This window comes from Lissotriton helveticus, chromosome 11, assembly GCF_964261635.1.
Source record: "Lissotriton helveticus chromosome 11, aLisHel1.1, whole genome shotgun sequence".
NCBI lineage: Eukaryota > Metazoa > Chordata > Amphibia > Caudata > Salamandridae > Lissotriton > Lissotriton helveticus.
In genome coordinates, this window is record NC_136072.1 from 1,062,497,723 (window position 1) to 1,062,516,224 (window position 18,502).

The window sequence follows — 18,502 nt, forward strand, 5'->3', positions numbered from 1 at the left end:
TGGATGGGAATTCCTCCTGGGCGTGCCCTAACCAATGAGGTAAACGTTCCCAGGGCCAACTCACCCCAGCCTGGGCATGCACAAGATGGTAAATGTGGGCTCTGAGGGTTGGGAATACACAATGGTAATCGTAGTGTACTCCCATATCTAACACTAAAATGCAGTTGGGGCAGTCACTATACCCACAATAAATCGAGAGACAGAAGACAGGGTTTTCCAGCAACCAAACAATGGATACACATCTTGTTCCAGTCCTTCCACATGTGCCCCCAGTGTTACATGCAAGCCTAGAAGACCTGTCAAATAGTGACACACTGTAATGTCAAAAAGGATGCCCATAACCCACACTCTCGTTAAGTATAGTTTTAAAATTATTTTTGTTACTAGTCTATTTCCAGAAATAAAGCATCAGGATTTTAATCCATACTCTACTTTTCTACATAGGACAGCTAGGCCTGTCACAATAAAAAATAGCTTTTGGGTGTTAGTTACTATATATATTAAAATTTAAGTTCTACATGTACAATCTTTAAATACCACAGACACTGGGGCGTGGCCAAGCAGCATGGCCGACAGGACACAAGCTCTTTCAGCTCCCTGCTGGCCGCTGCATTAATCCTGAAATTCAGATCCTTTCACGGCCCATTGGCGAGTAATCGTGTTGTCCACGAGCCCGGACTGCACTGGGCTCTCCCCTGCCCTGTTTTGAGGAGGCTGGCGAGCAGGTCGGCGGAGTGCCTGGCCCGGACTGCCCAGAGGCGGCTCTGCATATACCTGAGGCCGGGGGCTGCGGCCTGGCCCCGGGCGACGGAGCTCTCTGGACACGGGAGGACCCACTGTCATCAGGGCCTCCCGCAGTGGCTGGGGCGCCGGAGTGGTGCTGGCGGCAGGAGCCCCGTATGGAACATCCTGGCTGGTAGACGCCTGACCCGGAGTGGAGGGGGCGGCCGGTCTGGTTCGGGACGGGCCGCTCCTAATTGAGGCTGGGGACTGGGCCTAAGGTCACGAGCTGCGGGCAGATTTCAACCCGGAGGCCCACTGCCATCGGCTCCCCCCTGGGTGAAGGAGGTGACGGCGGCAGGTGGATTGGCGAAGAACTTGTCCCGGACTGCCCTGAGAGGAGCTGCCTGTGCCAGAGGCCAGGGGCTGGGGCCTGGACCCGAGCGACAGAGCTCTCCTGGTGCGGGGGGGCCCACTGCCATCGGCGCCTCCCGCAGTGACTGGGGCGCCGGAGTGGTGCCGGGGCCTCCTGGTGGCCGGGGGCCCGTATTGAACATCCTGGCTGAGTGTCGCCTGAGCCAGAGTGCAGGGGGCGGCCTGTCCGGTTCGGGACGGGGCCGCTCAGAATTGAGGCCGGGGACTGGGCCTGTAGTCACAAACTGCGGGCGGATTTCTACCGGGAGGCCCGCTGCCATTGGGGCCCCCCTGGGTGTAGGAGGTGACGGCGGCAGGTGAATCGGCAGAGAACTTGACCCGGATTGCCTGGAGACGGAGCTGCCTGTACCCGAGGCCGGGGGCTGTGGCCTAGACCCGAGAGACGGAACTCTCCTGGCGCGGGGGGGCCCACTGCCATCGGGGCCTCCCGCAGCAACGGGGGCGTTGGAGGTGTGCCTGGGCCTTCTGGCGGACAGAGGTAGCCCGTGTTCAACATCCTTGTGGGCAGTGGCCTGGGACGGAGGGCAGGGAGCGGACTGTCTGCCTCGGGATGGGGCCGCTCCTAATCTAGACCAAGGACTGGGCCTGACGACGCGAGTTGCGGGCTGATTGGTCCCGGGGGACCCACTGACACCGGGGCCTCCCTGAGTGAAAGAGGTGACGGCGGAGGGCCAGGCCCTAATCGAGCTGTGCATGGCAGAGGAGGGTGGATTTTGCAACATCCCAAAGACGGAGCCTCCGGGGGCTGGGACCAGAGACTAAGCCTGCACCTGCAGGGGACGCCGGAAGAGGGACGGGGAGCCGCTGGCCTCGGGGCCTACTGCCGCCCCATGTCAATTGGAGCGGATTGGGGCCTGCGCTGGCTGGGGCCCCGTAGAGGTGAGAGCGGCCCGCGGGGGGCCGTGTTGTGTGTACGAGATAGGGGTTTGTCTGCCGCGGGGTGGGGGGGGGGGGTGCGCGATCTGTTGTCCTCCGGGGACTGGTGCATGGTACACCGGGGCCCGCTGTCCTTTGGGGCGATTTTTTCTGGGAGACGCCGGCCGGAGTTGGGACTGCAACATTCTTGGTCAGTGGGGGGCCCAGATTTTGATACTGTGGGCCGTGGTGTTTGGTGACCTGTACGTGTGGAACATTCATTGCTCTGCTTGAGTCGGGAGGCTAGTGGGGACTCCCTTGCCATCGGAGAAGCCTGAAAGGGACTTTGTCGCAATCCATGATGCGTAAGGACAAAACGCCCAGGGCTACGCAGCCCAACACCATAACACAGTACACTACGCAGAGGCACCCCTCGCAAAGAATCACGCGCCAGTCGGGACAGGATGAGGGGGATCCGGCGCCTGAGGAGCCCTCCCGTGCGGAATTGTTAAAAGCGATACAGGGGTCCCACTCGGCCTTGGAGCGACAGATCGAGACTGTGTCCTTCGACGTGAATCTCCTACGGACTGACCTGCGCAAAGTGGCCGATAAGGTCACAGACGCGGAGGGGAATATCACCCAACTGCAAGGGGAGGTTGCGTCCCTAAAAAAAAACAGTCTCGCAACTCACTGCCATGACGGAGGCCCTCGAGAGGACAGCAGAAGATGCGGAAGGGAGAGCGCACCGCAGTAACATACGAGTGCTGGGTATTCCTGAACGGGCGGAGGCGGGCAATCGGATACGCTTCCTTGAGCACTGGATTCGTACGGTATTGTGCCCTGCTGGCCTGTCAGACGTCTTTGTGATTGAACGAGCCCACAGAGCGTTGGTCCCACCCCCGAGGCCTGGAGTTCCCCCACGGGCTCTCATTGCCAAAATCCTAAACTACCGCGACAGGGACTCCATCCTCAAAGCGGCAAGGGAGTCCAAGGACCTCACGTTTGAAAATGCAAGGGTGTCCATCTTTCCGGACTATACACAATTGGTCCAGGAGCAGCGAAAGTCCTTTTTGGCAGTCAAACAAAAGCTCCGGGAGATGAACATACAGTATATGCTGCTCTACCCAGCGAAGTTAAAGGTTATATCCCAAGGGATGGCGCACTTCTTCGGAGCTCCTGCGGAGGTTTGGGAGTGGCTCGAGATTAGGGGGGATGCCCTCCCTCCCTCCAGGAGAACGGGGAGGGGCCCACAGCACATGGGGGACTAGACCGCAGAGGCGGCGTAGCAGGAGAAGACGACGTTGGTCCCGTACGGATGAGAGTGTAGAGGGCAACCGAGTCACGGTGGGAGAGGATGGATCCCTTCGCATGGATTTGACGGAGTCTGACCGTTTGCCAGCAGCATATCAGCCTCAGATTCTTGTGCCGGACACGTTGCATCCCACTACTGAGGAAGTTTCCCCTACCAGTGCAACGGTCCCGGAGACGGCTGAAGCGCAGGGGCAGGTGCCGGAAGGACTATCGTGAGGAGGGGAAATGGCACTGCATAGCTTGCTGGACTCTGGACATGGTGGTTGGACAGTAAGGGGGCTATTGATGGGGGTCTCTACATGATTCTGAGGTTTAGGGGCGGAGGGGGCAGGTTAGGATTCGGGGGGTTGGTTTGATTGATGGACTCCTACATTGTTATGGCCGGGGGGCTGTATTTCTGTCCCGTTGGGCGCCCCTGTGGGGAGCCGCGTGGGAAGGGGGCGGGGGGTATTGTTCTTTTTTCGTTTTTCTGTGGGTAGGATTAGAGAGGGTGACGGATGAGGAAGCTGTGCACATCCTGGCACCAGCATGGGAAGGGCATATCGGCGGGTTTGGTTGTTGCTAGTATATTGCTCGTGGGTGGGGTTGGGGTTGGGGTTGGGGGGGGGTTGTTGATAGGGAATGTTGTAGGCATCGCATGTATGACACGTCGGGCACGGGACTGGAGGGACACAGAGTGGGGGTCGGATGGGAGACGGGACACATAGTTGACAATGGGGTACATGTTTGTGAGCTGGAATGTGAGAGGGCTAGTTACTTGCAATAAACGATACAGAGTACTGTCTTGGCTTCGTAGGCATAGGGTCGCGATTGCATGCCTTCAGGAGACCCATCTTACTGATGAGGGGGCCCAGAAGCTGGGTAAGAAATGGCGGGGCCAGGTGTTCCGTTCTTCTTATTCTTCGTATGCTAGAGGGGGTGCTGATTAGGGTAGCGCCTGGGGTCTCGTTCGCAGTCCAGTATGTAGAAGCAGACATTCAGGGCAGATATTTGCTTCTCTGGGCTAAATTAGATGGCAGGGATGTTGCCCTTCTAAATATATATGCACCGAATGACGATGATCCGGGCTTTTTTCCGGCTCTATGGGATGTCCTGGTGGATTACCTGGGAGCGCCGATCTTCTGGCTGGGGGACTTTAATTGTGTTCTGGACCCGGTCCTTGATAGGTCTCCACCGCGGGAGGGCACAAAACCCCGAATGACAGAACAGCTTCAGGAGGTCATGGAGAATATAGGAGCTGTGGATGTCTGGCGACAGGCCAACCCGACGCTGCAGGTATATACCTGTTTTTCTCCCACCCATAATACACACAGTCGACTTGATAGAGTTTTGGTAGCCAACGCGGATATCAACATGGCTATGGAAGTGATACATCATGCCCGCTTTCTATCCGACCACTCCCCAGTGGTTTGCCTGGTGAGATGGGGAACCCCGGTTTCCCGTCCACGTACTTGGAGGTTTCCAGTGGATATCCTCCGTGACTCCATGGGAAAAGCGCATGTTGAGAAGGCCCTGAAGGACTATGCAGACCTTAATTGGGAGGTGGGGGACCTGCCGCTGGCCACTAAATGGAAGGCCCTGAAGGCAGTGGTGAGGGGAGCCTGTATGGGACTGACATATGGAGTCCAGAACCAGCTTCTCCAGGACTTGCAGACGGCGGAGGAGGGGCTCTTACGTCGCTAATCTGGGCAAACCGACGTAGTCTAGTTGCCCTTCACACAGTGGTGCGATCCTATGATGAGGGAGGCCTGGAGGCCCCATGCTTTGACCTGTACTATTATGCTGCACAGCTGCTACCGGCAGCCAGATGGTTCGCAGAAGCGGACGTTTGGGAAACGCAGCTGTTGGCGGGTAGAGCGACGGTACAGGAGCTTCAAGTGGCATTGATGTGGGGTAGGGGCGCAAGCGAGAATTTGCCCTACATCGTGAGACATACGGCAAATGTTTGGCACCGCTTCCTTGAGAGGGTGCTCCGGACAGCGCCCTTTCACAGGGACCTGCCGCTTTGGATCCTGGCGCCCAGGGTGTCGATGGAACAGCATATGTCCTTTCGGGCCTGGCGGGAGGGGGGCTGTGAAAACCTGGCAGACCTATATCCAGCCGAGACCTTTTTGACATATGAACAAGCGGAGGAGGCTTTTGCCCTAGGTAGAGGACAGTACCTGCATTACCAGGGACTGCGGGATGTGGTGCGGTCGCTTTGGACGCAGTATCCAGAGGTTCCCCCAATGACTCATACCTTGGACATTTTACTGTCTTGTGGCAGAGGACGTAGACTTATTTCCATGCTGTATGCGGCCATGCATAGGGACTCTGCCCCGCCGGTCCCTCCGGCGTGGGCGGCCTGGGAAGTGGATTTGGGCGGCCCGCTGGATCAGGGACAGCGCAAGCAAATAGGAGCCCTTACAAAGAAGGTTTCTTGTAATGCGCGCTTTAAGTTGATACATTTCAATTTCCTGCACCGCACCTATCTCACTCTGATCTTATGGAAGCGCTACTCCCCATGTAGGAGAGATGATTGCCCTAGGTGTGGCGCGGGGGGCGGGGTTCCTGCACTTGGCCTGGGACTGTCCACTGGTCCAGAGTTTTTGGGGAGGGGTGGTGAAACATATACTTGCCACAACGGGGATCCATATTACATTGATACCTTTGCACTGCCTGTTGGCGCTGGCAGCTAGGCCAAGGAAACTTAAATTGTCTTATAGATTGATGCAATTGATGCTGGTGCTGGCCAGACGTAGGGTGGCTATTACTTGGATGGGCCAGAGGGCCCCAGAGATTCCCATGTGGCTTAGAGATGTGCGGGAATGATCCCTAGCAGAGGAGACACATATGCAGAGCTGTAGAAGGGACGAGAAGCTGCAGGAGGACCTGCTGGTCTGGCGAGCAATGTGTGTTACGATCCTAGGACACACTTCTCATAGTGAATCAGAATGGACGAGTGGAGAGTTATTCTCGCCGATGGGTTCGGGAACTGAGGAGGACACCGGGGACACCCTCGGAGGCACAGCGGAGGTGGGGTGAAGTGTAGGGACTGGCCCAGTACTCACAGGATGCTAGCTGCTGTATGTTCTTCTGAAATGTTTCCTGGGTAGCTATGTATCTCGTGTGGCCCTAAGTCAATAACAGTGCCTTAATGAGTCAGTCGATGTGCGTATATGATGTTTTGATGCAAATTGGGGGGATGTTTTTGCATGTTTATCTTGCAAAAATGACAAATAAAGTTTTCCCAAAAAAAATACCACAGACACTATCCTGTGAGCCACACAACCAACTTAGAGAATTCTTATTAATTTTAGGTTTAAATCTTTTTATGAAGCAATGCAGAAAACAGGCCTACAAGAATCGGGCCACACAGGGCCCATCGTTCTACTACTAATTGTATTGATAAAATGGAAACAATACATGACAGCTGCAGTCCCGCCTGCCACCCAGAAAGAAGAAGAAAAGGAAAAAGGAAAAGAAAGGAGACGCAGAAAGATCCACCCCCACCCCCCTTCGGTCCATTACGTTTAAACAGCGCTGTGTAGAACGGTTTATTGCACATAAAGCTGGGTCAGTCTATGTGGGACAGTCTGGTGTGGTGAGGTGCAAGAGGCGCACATATTTCGGGTAGTACAACTCCCGAAACTCTGGGGCTAACAAAGCGAGCAATGGCTGCCAGAGGTCACTGAAGGAAGAACCTTTCCCGGCCAAGTTAAGAGAGATTTTTTCCATACCCAGCACATGCCACAATGTCTGGTACCACCTTGTGTGTGCGGGAATGCAGGCGGTTCTCCAATGTGTTAATATGTTTTGGATGGCTGGGCCTAGGGCTATGGCTATCTGCTTCCTTTGTCTAGATTTCAAAGGGTAAGTAAGCGAATTTGGTACCCCCAATAAGACATATGCAGGAAGCCTAGGGATTATTGACCTAATTAAGTACGTGCGTCCAGTAAGTCTGGAGATGTTCGCATTCCCACAAAAGGTGGATCAGTTTACCCCTCTTCCCACACCCTCTCCAGCAGTCAGGACTCTGTATAGCGTCAGCTTGGTGTAATCGCTCCGGTGTGTACTACCAGTGCTAGACAAGCTTGGTAAATGTTTCCATTAGGCCGACATGTGTTGCTGTGTGTCGCGCCCTGTGACATGCAGCCTCCCACTCCTTGAAACTAAGGCTCCATCCCAGGGCCCTCTCCCAGCGTGCGCGCCCAGCGTGATATGTGTAGGTATATCTGGACAGGAGCATCTTATACAGTCCGAAATCAGCTTCTTGTCCGAAGACCATGTGATAAGCCACCGTTCACATTGGGTGAGGAGCCTAGTCGCGTGTGTTTGGTTACCAGGGTGAATAGCCCAGTGTCACACCTGTAGGTAGCATGTTCGTTTGGATTCTGGAAGACCGTAATCGGACCGGAGTTGTGAGAAGGGGATAATATCACACTTGTCAAATAATAGGCCTAAGGCTCAGCAGCCAGCATCTCTCCACAGCGTGAAGGTCTACGAGCCCATCCTGGGACTAAAGTCCGGATTATCAAAGAGAGATGTAAGTGGGGAAGGGAAAGTCGTAAGAGCGTGACGTGTGTTGGTCCGATCCTAGATGGTAAGGGTCGTACCTGTCACCTGTTAAGCACATAAATTGGGTGGACGGTGAGGGTTCCGGAGAAAGGAAATTTTCATGAGAGACGTACCAGCTACTGCACAGTCCTGAAAAAGCCAATGCTTCTCGGATTCAGCTCGGCTCCATTCGCCTAGGTGTCGAAGCTGACCGGCCTGGTAGTAGAGCATGAGATCTGGAATTCCAAAACCCCCTTCGTGGGGTGGGAGGAGGGGTAACTGCTTATTAATTTTTAAGGGAAATGTCGACCTGTCAAAAGGGTCTATTTGACAGGTCAAATTACAGTTTTTATCCTGCTACAGTTAGGCTACACTGCTAGACCTGAAACCATGTTTTACACTGTTACTGTAGTGGATGGCACAATAGGTGTTGCAGTCCACTAGTGGCATGTAACTTACAAGCCCATGGGTACACTTTATACCGTATACTGGGAACTTGCAGGTAGATTACGCATGCCAATTAGGAGTATAACCATTTCATCATGTTCAAAGGAGGTGCACAGACACTTTACAGTTGGTTATCAGGAGTAAAGTGTAAAGAGTTTTAAAGGTAGCAAAAATAGTCTAGCAAAAGGCGGAAAAATTGGGGTGACTATGCAGAAAAGGTGAATTTTCTACAGGCACGTTTTTTGCTTGGACAAAAAATGTTTCCTTACTTTTTGACCTCAGACTTACACTGGGACAGATCCAGTTGTTGTATAGCCCAGGGCTCCATCGTGGTCAGCCTCAAATCGTGCTAATGTCAAGGTCTACCACTTTCATAAACTATCCTTGTCACCGTCTGCTTTTTGGCACCAATTTAAATATTTAAAAATGCGCATCTCCAGTTCACCTTATTGGATTTGTATTGTTGTGGTATCATTTTACTCATGACATTTCTCGGTTTACTTTAAAACTAGTTGTTGAATTTAATTGAGTTTTGTGAATCTTTACCTACTTTGTATACATTGCTTAAACACTTTACACATTGCCTGTGATTTATGGCTGCCTGCTTTGTGACACCTTACCAGGGATTGAGTACCGGTTTATTTAATTTAATTTGTGTGACATCTAGCAGGAGGTCGGCTTATCCTTTGAGGTGGACACGTGCTACCACAATAATAACCCACTTTCCTACAATGTGTATAAATAAGTAGACCCTGAATAACATTCTCAAGACACTCCAGTGGAACCAACTGAACATTCATGTAAACATAGTCTGATGGAGTATTAATATTTTTGGGCAACATATGAGGCCCTGGCAAGATGGATGTTGCAGACAGGAGAGATACAAAATAAAAAAGTAAACTAAGAAGCAAATTAAATTTACTGTTAGAAGAATCCATCTTCTCTGTTTGTGTGGCCCAACTTTTCAGTACTTTTCCATCTTCAAAGTCTTTGAAGGCTCTCATAATAGGTGTGTCAGGCATAACTCTGCCTTTTTTTGGCATGAGGCTTGAAGAAAAGCTTTCACCTGAATTGTCCTTTTCTGGTGGAGATGGAAACCTGAAAATACAAAGCACAAAAATAATATTTTCAAAATGCTGGCAGAAGGAGAGATATTAAAACAGAAGATATTAAGTGAAAACATGATTTGTGGGTTAAGGATAATTCAAGGAATATATTTTGGTCTACTACAATGCAACGTGATATGATAATATACTTTATCTAAAAATGTGTATTTTTCTATTCTACTGCTCATGACTGTATGCACTGATTTTTTGTGTAATCACTTTCTAGGTTTGACATAACCTGGTGCTTCTCAAGTAACAAGGCCCAGGCGGGCATCTGAGGATCATAATACACACCAGGTCCATAACAAAGCACCACTGGTACAGGCCACTACATGGGTATCATGGGAAAAGGGAATAAAAAAGCGTATATCTTAATTACGAGTGACGTGTTAAGATTCTCACTAGTTTACCCCCAATTACACCATATTTTCCACTAGAGTTTTGAGATGGGATTTTGGCTGCTTTCATCAGCTGCAAACTCCATGTGAAGATGTCCAATTCTATTGGGCCCTGTAACCTCTGTTAAGGGAGGGAGACTGTAATTTATGGGACCCTCATAATGAGGTCCGTAGTAGAAACCCATAAAGGAAAAATAAGAAGAAAACTAAGAAATGTTTATTTTGAGTAAAAGTTAGAGTTGTCGTTGTGCTTAGATTTAGATTAAAGTTTAGGGTTAGGGTTAATGTGAACATGATAGTAGAGCATGATAGTAAGCGGGTGCTTCAGTGTTATAGTTGGGATTAAAGCTGTTGACAGGGATTTTCTCCATTTTAGTATCATCATGAATTCTTTACAATTCTCTATGAAATGCAAACTGCATGTTCCTTATATAGAGTTCTTCTTTATCATTTATCCCTTAATTAAATTTTATTAATTTTTGTATTCTTCATAATTAATTTGGCCTGTCACATCAGGAAAGTCTTATGAATAAAGTAAAACAATCTAAGTTTATTGCAGGAGAATTGAAAGCAGAGTACAACAAAACATCAAAAGGTTACATGGCAGTAACCAATATAAAGCAAAAGTGCAACTAATTAGCAAGAGAGACACGTGATGACATCTTTAAAGACTGCTTCTAGTGGATAATATGGGATATGATGTTCTGGAGGAATCCCTTTTGAGAAAATCTGTGGGACCCTCAACAACTATTTTCAGTTGATGGTATATGCTTTGTCATTGACTTACTAGTAGATGGTAGCATCATCAGCTGGTCTTTTTCCTCCACCAGGAGGTGGTTTCTCTTGATTGAAGAGATTTAGTGGGGATCCGCAACAGGGCAAGATTTCAGTAAGATATGTTTACCTCTGAAGCAGAGAGAAACAGAACAACCAGTGCTTCAAGTGGCATGACAAAAGGTGCGATTGGGGAGGTCTGCAAAGGGGGGCATTGCCCAAAAAATATTACTTAGAATCCCCTTCCAAGAGGGCTGGCCTATTTAATTAAGACTATGGCTAAAAACATGCAAACTAAAATACTTTTTTTCACACACTGTGCCACATGACCATTATTCATATTATTGCATCCAGACATATCACACAACATACACCTAACGCGAACCAAATACGAACATGTTTGTTAATAGTATCTGATAAATGAGTAATAACATGTTGTTATTAATTCTGAAAATATTACACTGAATTCAACATTACTAAGGTGTGGGGATAGAGTAGTGGTCTTTGAAGTGTCTTGTTCACTCCTTTCCTCCCCTTCACATCACGTCCTCTGTAGTCTCTCACATCGGTTAGTCAGATACACCCTTTTTCTCCCCACATCTTTCTTAAATCACAAAGACTGTAATACTGGTCTCTGTGTCAGTTTAGATCAGCATCAGGTAAGCTGGACTATTCTTGCAATCCGTTTTATAAGAACCTAAGTTAAATATTATAAACAGACCATTCTTGTCACACTTTCTGAACAGTTTCTTCAATGGGAATTGTGACGGAGAGTATCAAATAATCAACACACTCAGTTGACTAAGTTCTCTTTCATAATAGAAGTTATTTTTCAGCAAAGCTTCACTATATGCGCCCTATAAATCATGTAAAAATATATGAAGCCAAGCTCTTGGCTTTGCCTTCTTATGCCTTGGGGCTGCTTGTGCAGCAGCTGTAGAACACCCACAAGTAGAAAATGTCATACAGTGGCATTCACGGGTTAAAAAGGCGCAGAAGCATGTCACCATTTATCCTGCATTAAATAAAGAAAGTGAGACACTTTCTTAGGGTGTGGATCCTCGCCCGATGCAAATAGATTAAAACGGGCATGCATATTTTTAATGGGAAAGACAATTTAAGTTTTATCTCTGTGAGCGCTCAAGTCCTCGTACTCCGCAGTGTGTATAGAAAAGCCGGGCAGGAGTGCATCTTACAGTGAACACTAGGCGGAAGTTGTATAGGCAGAAGACGTAGCAGAGTCCCAAGTTCCAACAGTAACTGCCATTTGTGATCCAGAAGTTATTGACAACTGAGCTCATCTTTCCTGGTGTTAAGAGATCCTGTCAGGTGCTGCACAGTCAGCAAAATGTCTTGGCACTCCCTCCAAGTGCAAAGGCACAGAGTACCCTGGCATATGGCCCATGACCCCCACCTTCACCTGTTTGTTGCAATACCTTATGGCGGTGGTGTTGTCAATGAACACCTGAAACAGCCTCCCTTGATGGATGGACAGAAGGCATTAATGCCAAGCGGATGACCCTCAGCTGCAGGAGAATGATGAAGAGTTGAGACTCTTCTGGAGACAGAGTCCTCTGATCTCCACCCCTCCTAGATAGCCACCCTAACCCAGGAGTGATGCATATGTCACCAATGTAAGTTCTGGGTAGGGAAGGGAGAGGGGTCTGCTGCTGACCCACTTGTGGTTCGTCAGTCACCGGTGCAGATCTTGTGTAGTCCACTACAATTTCTGGACCAGGTCATCGAAATATCAGGACTGATGCTACGCCCACTGTGACTTTAGATGCTACTGCAGAGTCTTCATGTGCCATCGGGCAATCTTCACCAAAAGGATGCAGGAGGCCATATGACCCAGCAGCTCCCGTCCCTCTCTGTGAAATCCAGGATAGAGGCTGAAATGTCAGTATCATAGCCTGAACAGCAAAAGCACTTGAGCGCAGAGTCAGATTTGTCACCAAATAGGCGAAAGCCATCAAAGGGCATGTCAATCAAGGATGACTGGACATCCTGCGAGAATCCAGTGAACTGCAACCACCGTAGCTGCCATAGTCTTACCCAGGGAATCTGTGGTATACTGCCCACATCTGATGGCAAACTTCGCTGCATCCCGACCATTCATTAAGTTTTGATTGAGGATGGCTCGGTCCTCCTCAGGAAGCATGGCAAACAGTCGTGCAAACAAGTCCAACAACAATTGGGAATATCGAGCCAAGAAGCATGCAGTGATGTTTTGTGATTTTGCTATATAAGCCATAAGTGGGTTAGGGTATGCCCAGACGTGGGTCCCTGGCTCGCTGCGCAACTGGATTCAAGCCATCCTGGCTGATGAGGGGTGATACCCCAAAACCGGTCCCAGGATACTCGTTTCCGGTCCAGGGAGGACCTGGCTTGGCAGTTTGGGCTGGACTGTTCCCATGGAGAGCAGGGTCAAGATTTGCATATAGCTTGATCTAAACTGGGGTGAGTGGGCCTACCATCGATAACCCAGCAGGGGCACCTATTGGCTCCAAGGGGCTCAAAGATGCGTCAGAGAGTCAGTGGCCCAAAAATGGCATGCATGGTGTGGTAGAATTCCTTCAACTGAGAAGGAGTTGCTCTTCCTCAGGAAACTCTGGAAAGCACAGAAGGGGCTGGGCGCTGGCTCTGCAGGTGGAGTACAGGAGCAGGTAGTCAAAGCACGATGTCAGGAGGGGGAAGCTGAAGAATGGTTTGACGACTTCTTTTTGTGCTATTTCAAAGAGGATATTTTGGAGGAGGAAGATGATCGTCCAGGGTAACCTCATCAATAGGAGCTTCTTTGACAGCTCGTGGATCACCTTGGGGTGTATGGACTTGCATTTAGCAAAGGCCTTGGGAGGTGGCCGACCCAAGGCACTGGAGACATACCAAGTGAGGATCGGACACTGACATTTGGCTCTCTTTGCCGGTGTGCCTATACAGCAGATCTGCAGAGCAGCAACCTGGTCCAGCAGGCACACTTTTACCAGGCATTACTGTCTGGAAGTTACAAGCATTGCGGACACAGCTGTGGGACAAGCGGTTCTCCGTAATCTTTTTCAATAAGGTGAACTTGCCTCCCTCCTTCCCACCTTCCTATATGTTTCGACTATTGCTTTTATTTAATTGATATTTGACTTAAGTTTCTTGTATCATGCATACATTGTTATGTACACTTGTATATTTAAATACTTGTGTAGGCGAATGTCTTTGAATATATGTATGTATGTATGTGTGTATATATATATATATATATATATATATATATATATATATATATACTACTATTATAAAGAGAGAGCCGAAACCTTTGAGGTGGGTAAGCTCAAGAAGTACAGCACCAATCACAACACACAATACAGCATTGGAAAGGGCAGTTGCAGCAGATGGACAAAGGCTATACATCTGCCCACCATATACATTACGAAGGTAAAAGAACCTTAGGGGGAAAGTAGTCCCTTGTGGGAGTCGGCGTTGTCAGAGGGGCCTGGCAAAAAAAAATTTTTAAAAAAATAAATGGCCGCGGCATACACAGGGCGCGCATTGACGTGACGCGCCATTCACACGCGCCATTCACGCAGCATTACTGCTAACCTTCACAGTACTCGCTTTTGGGCCTAACCGTTCTGACACGGGCGTCGCCAAACACCATTGTTCGCCGCATTCCCGGAGCTTCGCATTTAGAACAATGTGCGCCCCATTCACGGAGCTTTGCATTCAGGCGGTATTTCACACACCTAACTATTTCAATTTAGTCCGGGGCTCAGGCGGGATCTCAAGGCAGTCAGCCTACCAGCGGGGATCACACGCGCGCAGCCCTCGCAAGCACGCTGCCACACACTGCACTGTCAGCGCACACGGATTAACGTCGGACAGAACGCTCTTGGGGATTCTATAACGAACCCACTCCACAGCACCCACAAGCTGCAAAGGTTACCGCTGAGGACGCACAGATCACGAAGGATCATCAAAAACGTTACAGCGGAGGAGGCACATATCACAAACGCTCTTCCTAACACTGCTTGCACAAGCGGACAAACAAATTGCACAGAAATTAGCAACTTCACAAGACAGGTAAAAGACGACGTGCAAGATCAATGTTAAACAACGCATAAAAATCCCGTATGGATGCATAACTATTGTGCCACTTCAGTCATTTAAATGTCAGCATTACCCACTTTCAAACGCTGCTATATTTCATCCCCGGACAACGTCGGGACGGGCTGTGTATATATCTATATATATGCACAACACAAGATAGTAAGGGGTCAAGACATATGTTCTAACTGAATTAAATCTCTACAACACCGAATGGAACAAGAAGACAGACAGGAGAAAACAAAAGGAGTGTCAAGTAAATCACACCTAGGGTCTCCTGTTGCTAAAGGAGAATTCCCATCAGTCACCACTCGGATCCGCCCTTCATCATCTGGGATCCTGCACCCTCTGAGCCACAGATGTATAGACCCACAGTGGATTGGCAGATGTCTAAGTGCCTAATCATACATGTGGCGGACCATAAGAGGGAGAACATAGGTATTTGATGGTGACTGGAAGCAGTGCTTAAAGTGCGAAAAACGTGAAGTGCACAGTGAATAGTGAAAACTGGTTAGAAAATTAGGTAAAGAAGCAGAGAGGAAATTTATTAGAGTTCGCTTCTTTCCTAAATATTAAAAGAAAAGAGTGCGTAGTGGTTTAAACAAATAACCACTGTTGGAAAGAAAGGTCGACATGTTTCTGCAGACTTATCAGATCAAACAGTATCCAGCTGCTTCCTCAGGACCAAATTACGCTACTGCTTGTGCAAAGAATAAGTGGGAAATCAAAAAAGTAAATGGATATCACCTGCAATGTAGCGATACCATCTTTCTCCTGGCTGATTTGGTTCATATGCCAAAAGCAGGTCCATTCAAAACAACATATATGTAGAGAAAGAAAACAGAAGAAGTACAACGTTTTTGAGTGCAAACCACAATGTAAGTGCACAAAACAGACAACCTTTCGTCATTCCCAGTGCTTGCCAGATGTGGTCGCCTGTGCGTGCGTCTAACACATCTCTATTTACAACACCAAGTTTGTAGTTGCTCACTTACCTAACTGGCAGGAGAGAAAGACCCGATGCAGAGTCTAGTGACTCAGAGAATTCAAGCCTTACTAATACCAACAAGAGAGGCAGAGGCAATAATAGGAGAAATTGGGGCAGATACAACTCAAACTATGGACCACCCCCGCCTCCTCCCTGGTGGCAACCCTCCCCTTGGGGCATACCAACCTATCCACCGCCAGGAGGTACTTTTGGCCCCCAAAACTTTTACCCTGATTGTTCACAGCAGTCTTTTTTAGGCTATGGCCAAGGGAGACCGAGGGGCCGACGCAGATCCCAACAGCAGGGCCAGGTCCAATGGAACCTACCACCCCCGACCTTGGACCTGAGGAACGGGAAGCAGATTTCCCGAGCAACACCAGGGACATCAGCAGAGCATCCCTCGTAATGAACCTAAGCTCCCACACCTTGTCTGATATTGAAGAACAGGTACTCAATAGAGGACTTGGGTTTGTTTCAACTAACAAAACAGATCCCTTCCTCACTAATATTGAGATGAACAAATTTTTTCGCAAAATTAGATTGCACTTCTTGTTTGCCAAAAAAGATGGTCCAGCTAACGATCTTGACCTTGATACTACTGATGAAAATACCGGTCTACGAAAACCGTCCAAGTTCAATCCTACTACGATAGGATTACCTGCCAAGGTAACAGCCTTCGAAGAAGCTGTAGACCATGATCTACAGATGCTTTTGCAACAACACCAAAAACCCTTCATCAACCTAAGCAGAAATGAACAAGTAGCACTGAATGGACTAGCAAACACCTCAGCTGTCGTGATAAAGCCGGCAGATAAAGGGGGTGCCGTAGTTCTTCTGGACACCAACATCTATCGGGAGGAATGTCTGCGGCAACTAAATGACAACAAATTCTACCGCAAATTGTCTTGTGACCCTACTCCTAGACTTACTACCATTATTGGCACGATTGTTGAAGAAGCTTTGGCAGAGGGTTGGCTCACGGTCAAAGAGTCACAATTTTTATGTGCTACTAACCCAGTCATTCCATATTTCTATGTGCTGCCTAAGGTCCATAAACCCCAGAGACCACCGCCAGGGCGCCCTATAATTTCGGGCATAGGCTCATTGCTAGAGCCTCTATCAACTTTTGTGGACTGCTTCTTGCAACCTTTAGTCTTAGAGATGCCCACTTATCTAAAAGATACTAAAGCAGTGCTCAGAATCCTCCCTGAAGTGAGTTACGACGCTGAACAAGACCTTTTGGTCTCATTCGACGTAGAAAGCCTCTATACTTCCATACCTCAAACTGAAACTCTAGAGGTAATAGAGGGCCTTCTTGAAACTCGAGATTTAAAATCTATTACACCAGTCAGGCTGATTATGAACTTAGCGACTTTGGCTATGACTGAATTTTTTTTTGCTTTCGAGGACTCCCTGTACCTACAGACTAGCGGGACCAGTATGGGCAGCGTTTTTGCCCCTAGCCTCGCTAATTTGTATGTACATAATTTTGAGAAACAACATGTGCTCACTTCAACTAACCCATACAGGAACAATGTGCGTTTATGGAAGCGTTACATTGATGACGTGTTGGTGGTATGGCGTGGCACAATTGAGAACTTGAACAGATTCCATGTGTGGTTAAATGAGCTGAATCCCTTTCTGAAATTTACCATGGAATATAGTGCAGAGGAGTTATCTTTTTTAGATCTGTTGATTACACCCACCCCGTTAGGTTTACATACTGAAATATATCGGAAACCCACAGCAAGGAATTCCCTTTTGAGCTATCAGAGCTTTCATCCTAAAGCCCTTCTTGATAATCTGCCATACGGACAATTTCTTCGTATTCAACGAAATTGTTCCACTAGGCCGGCTTTTGAGGTACATGCTTCGAACCTCGAGAAACAGTTGGTGGAAAAGAAGTACCCTAAGAAACTTGTTAAAGCAGCCAAAAAGCGCGCTTTAAACAATAACAGGGATGGTCTTCTTGAACTTTTGCCTCCAAAAAAAGCATCAAAGAGAATAACTTATGTTAACACCTTCAGTACTAAGTCAAACCTAATTCAGAAAATAGTGAAGAAGCACTGGGCCATCCTGAATACAGGGGGAGACACTGTCACTCTACCCCCTCCCCTCTTTGCTTTTAAACGGGGACGGAATGTGAAGGATCAGTTGGTCCATACGAGACCTAAGACCATGAATCCCCGGACTGTAGGAACCCTTTGGGATATGCCAGCCGTCACGGGACACCATCCCTGTGGCAACTGCGTGGCCTGTCCATTTACAACCAAATTGACACAGATTGACATTGGCACAGGGCGTCCCTGGGAGCAGCGCCGTTTCACTAATTGTAACAGTCAAAATGTCATCTATTTAATTACATGTCCCTGCAATATGCAGTATGTAGGGATGACCGCACGAAAAGTGAAGTTGAGGATTTCTGAGCACAGGAGCTCCATCCGGTGCTCTAAACAGGCTACCAAACTAACAGCTCATTACATAGAGGTTGGCCATTCTCCTTCCCTACTCAAGTGGACAATTATCAAACAACCTCTGATTCCATCACACATTACAGACATCAGTGGGTTTCTATTCGGTAAAGAGCAAAAATGGGTGTACAAACTTCGATCAGATAAAATAGGTCTCAACGAGCCAATCCCATGGATGTCATTATGATGAAAGGGACGTGATTCTGTGATCACTGAGTTATATCAGTTGGGCCCCTTTGTGGGGCACATTGCATATTAATATCACTGACTAATCCCCCTTCTTTTGCACTAATGCCACATAGTATGATCTTTGGAAGCTTGGTATAGACCTGTAATATACCACTTCCAACTGAGCGCCGTACGCAA

At 48.6% G+C, this 18,502-nt stretch overlaps 1 protein-coding gene across 2 annotated transcripts in view; it reads right to left on the reverse strand.

Moving 5' to 3' along the window:
* MPHOSPH9 (M-phase phosphoprotein 9) overlaps positions 1–18,502 on the reverse strand; it is a 584,582-nt gene that overhangs the window by 75,190 nt on the left and 490,890 nt on the right. For both annotated transcript variants that reach the window (XM_078667592.1, XM_078667591.1), the window contains exon 18: positions 9,227–9,402. In XM_078667592.1, the coding sequence (XP_078523718.1) occupies positions 9,227–9,402 (176 nt within the window). The remainder of the gene's footprint in view (positions 1–9,226; positions 9,403–18,502) is intronic.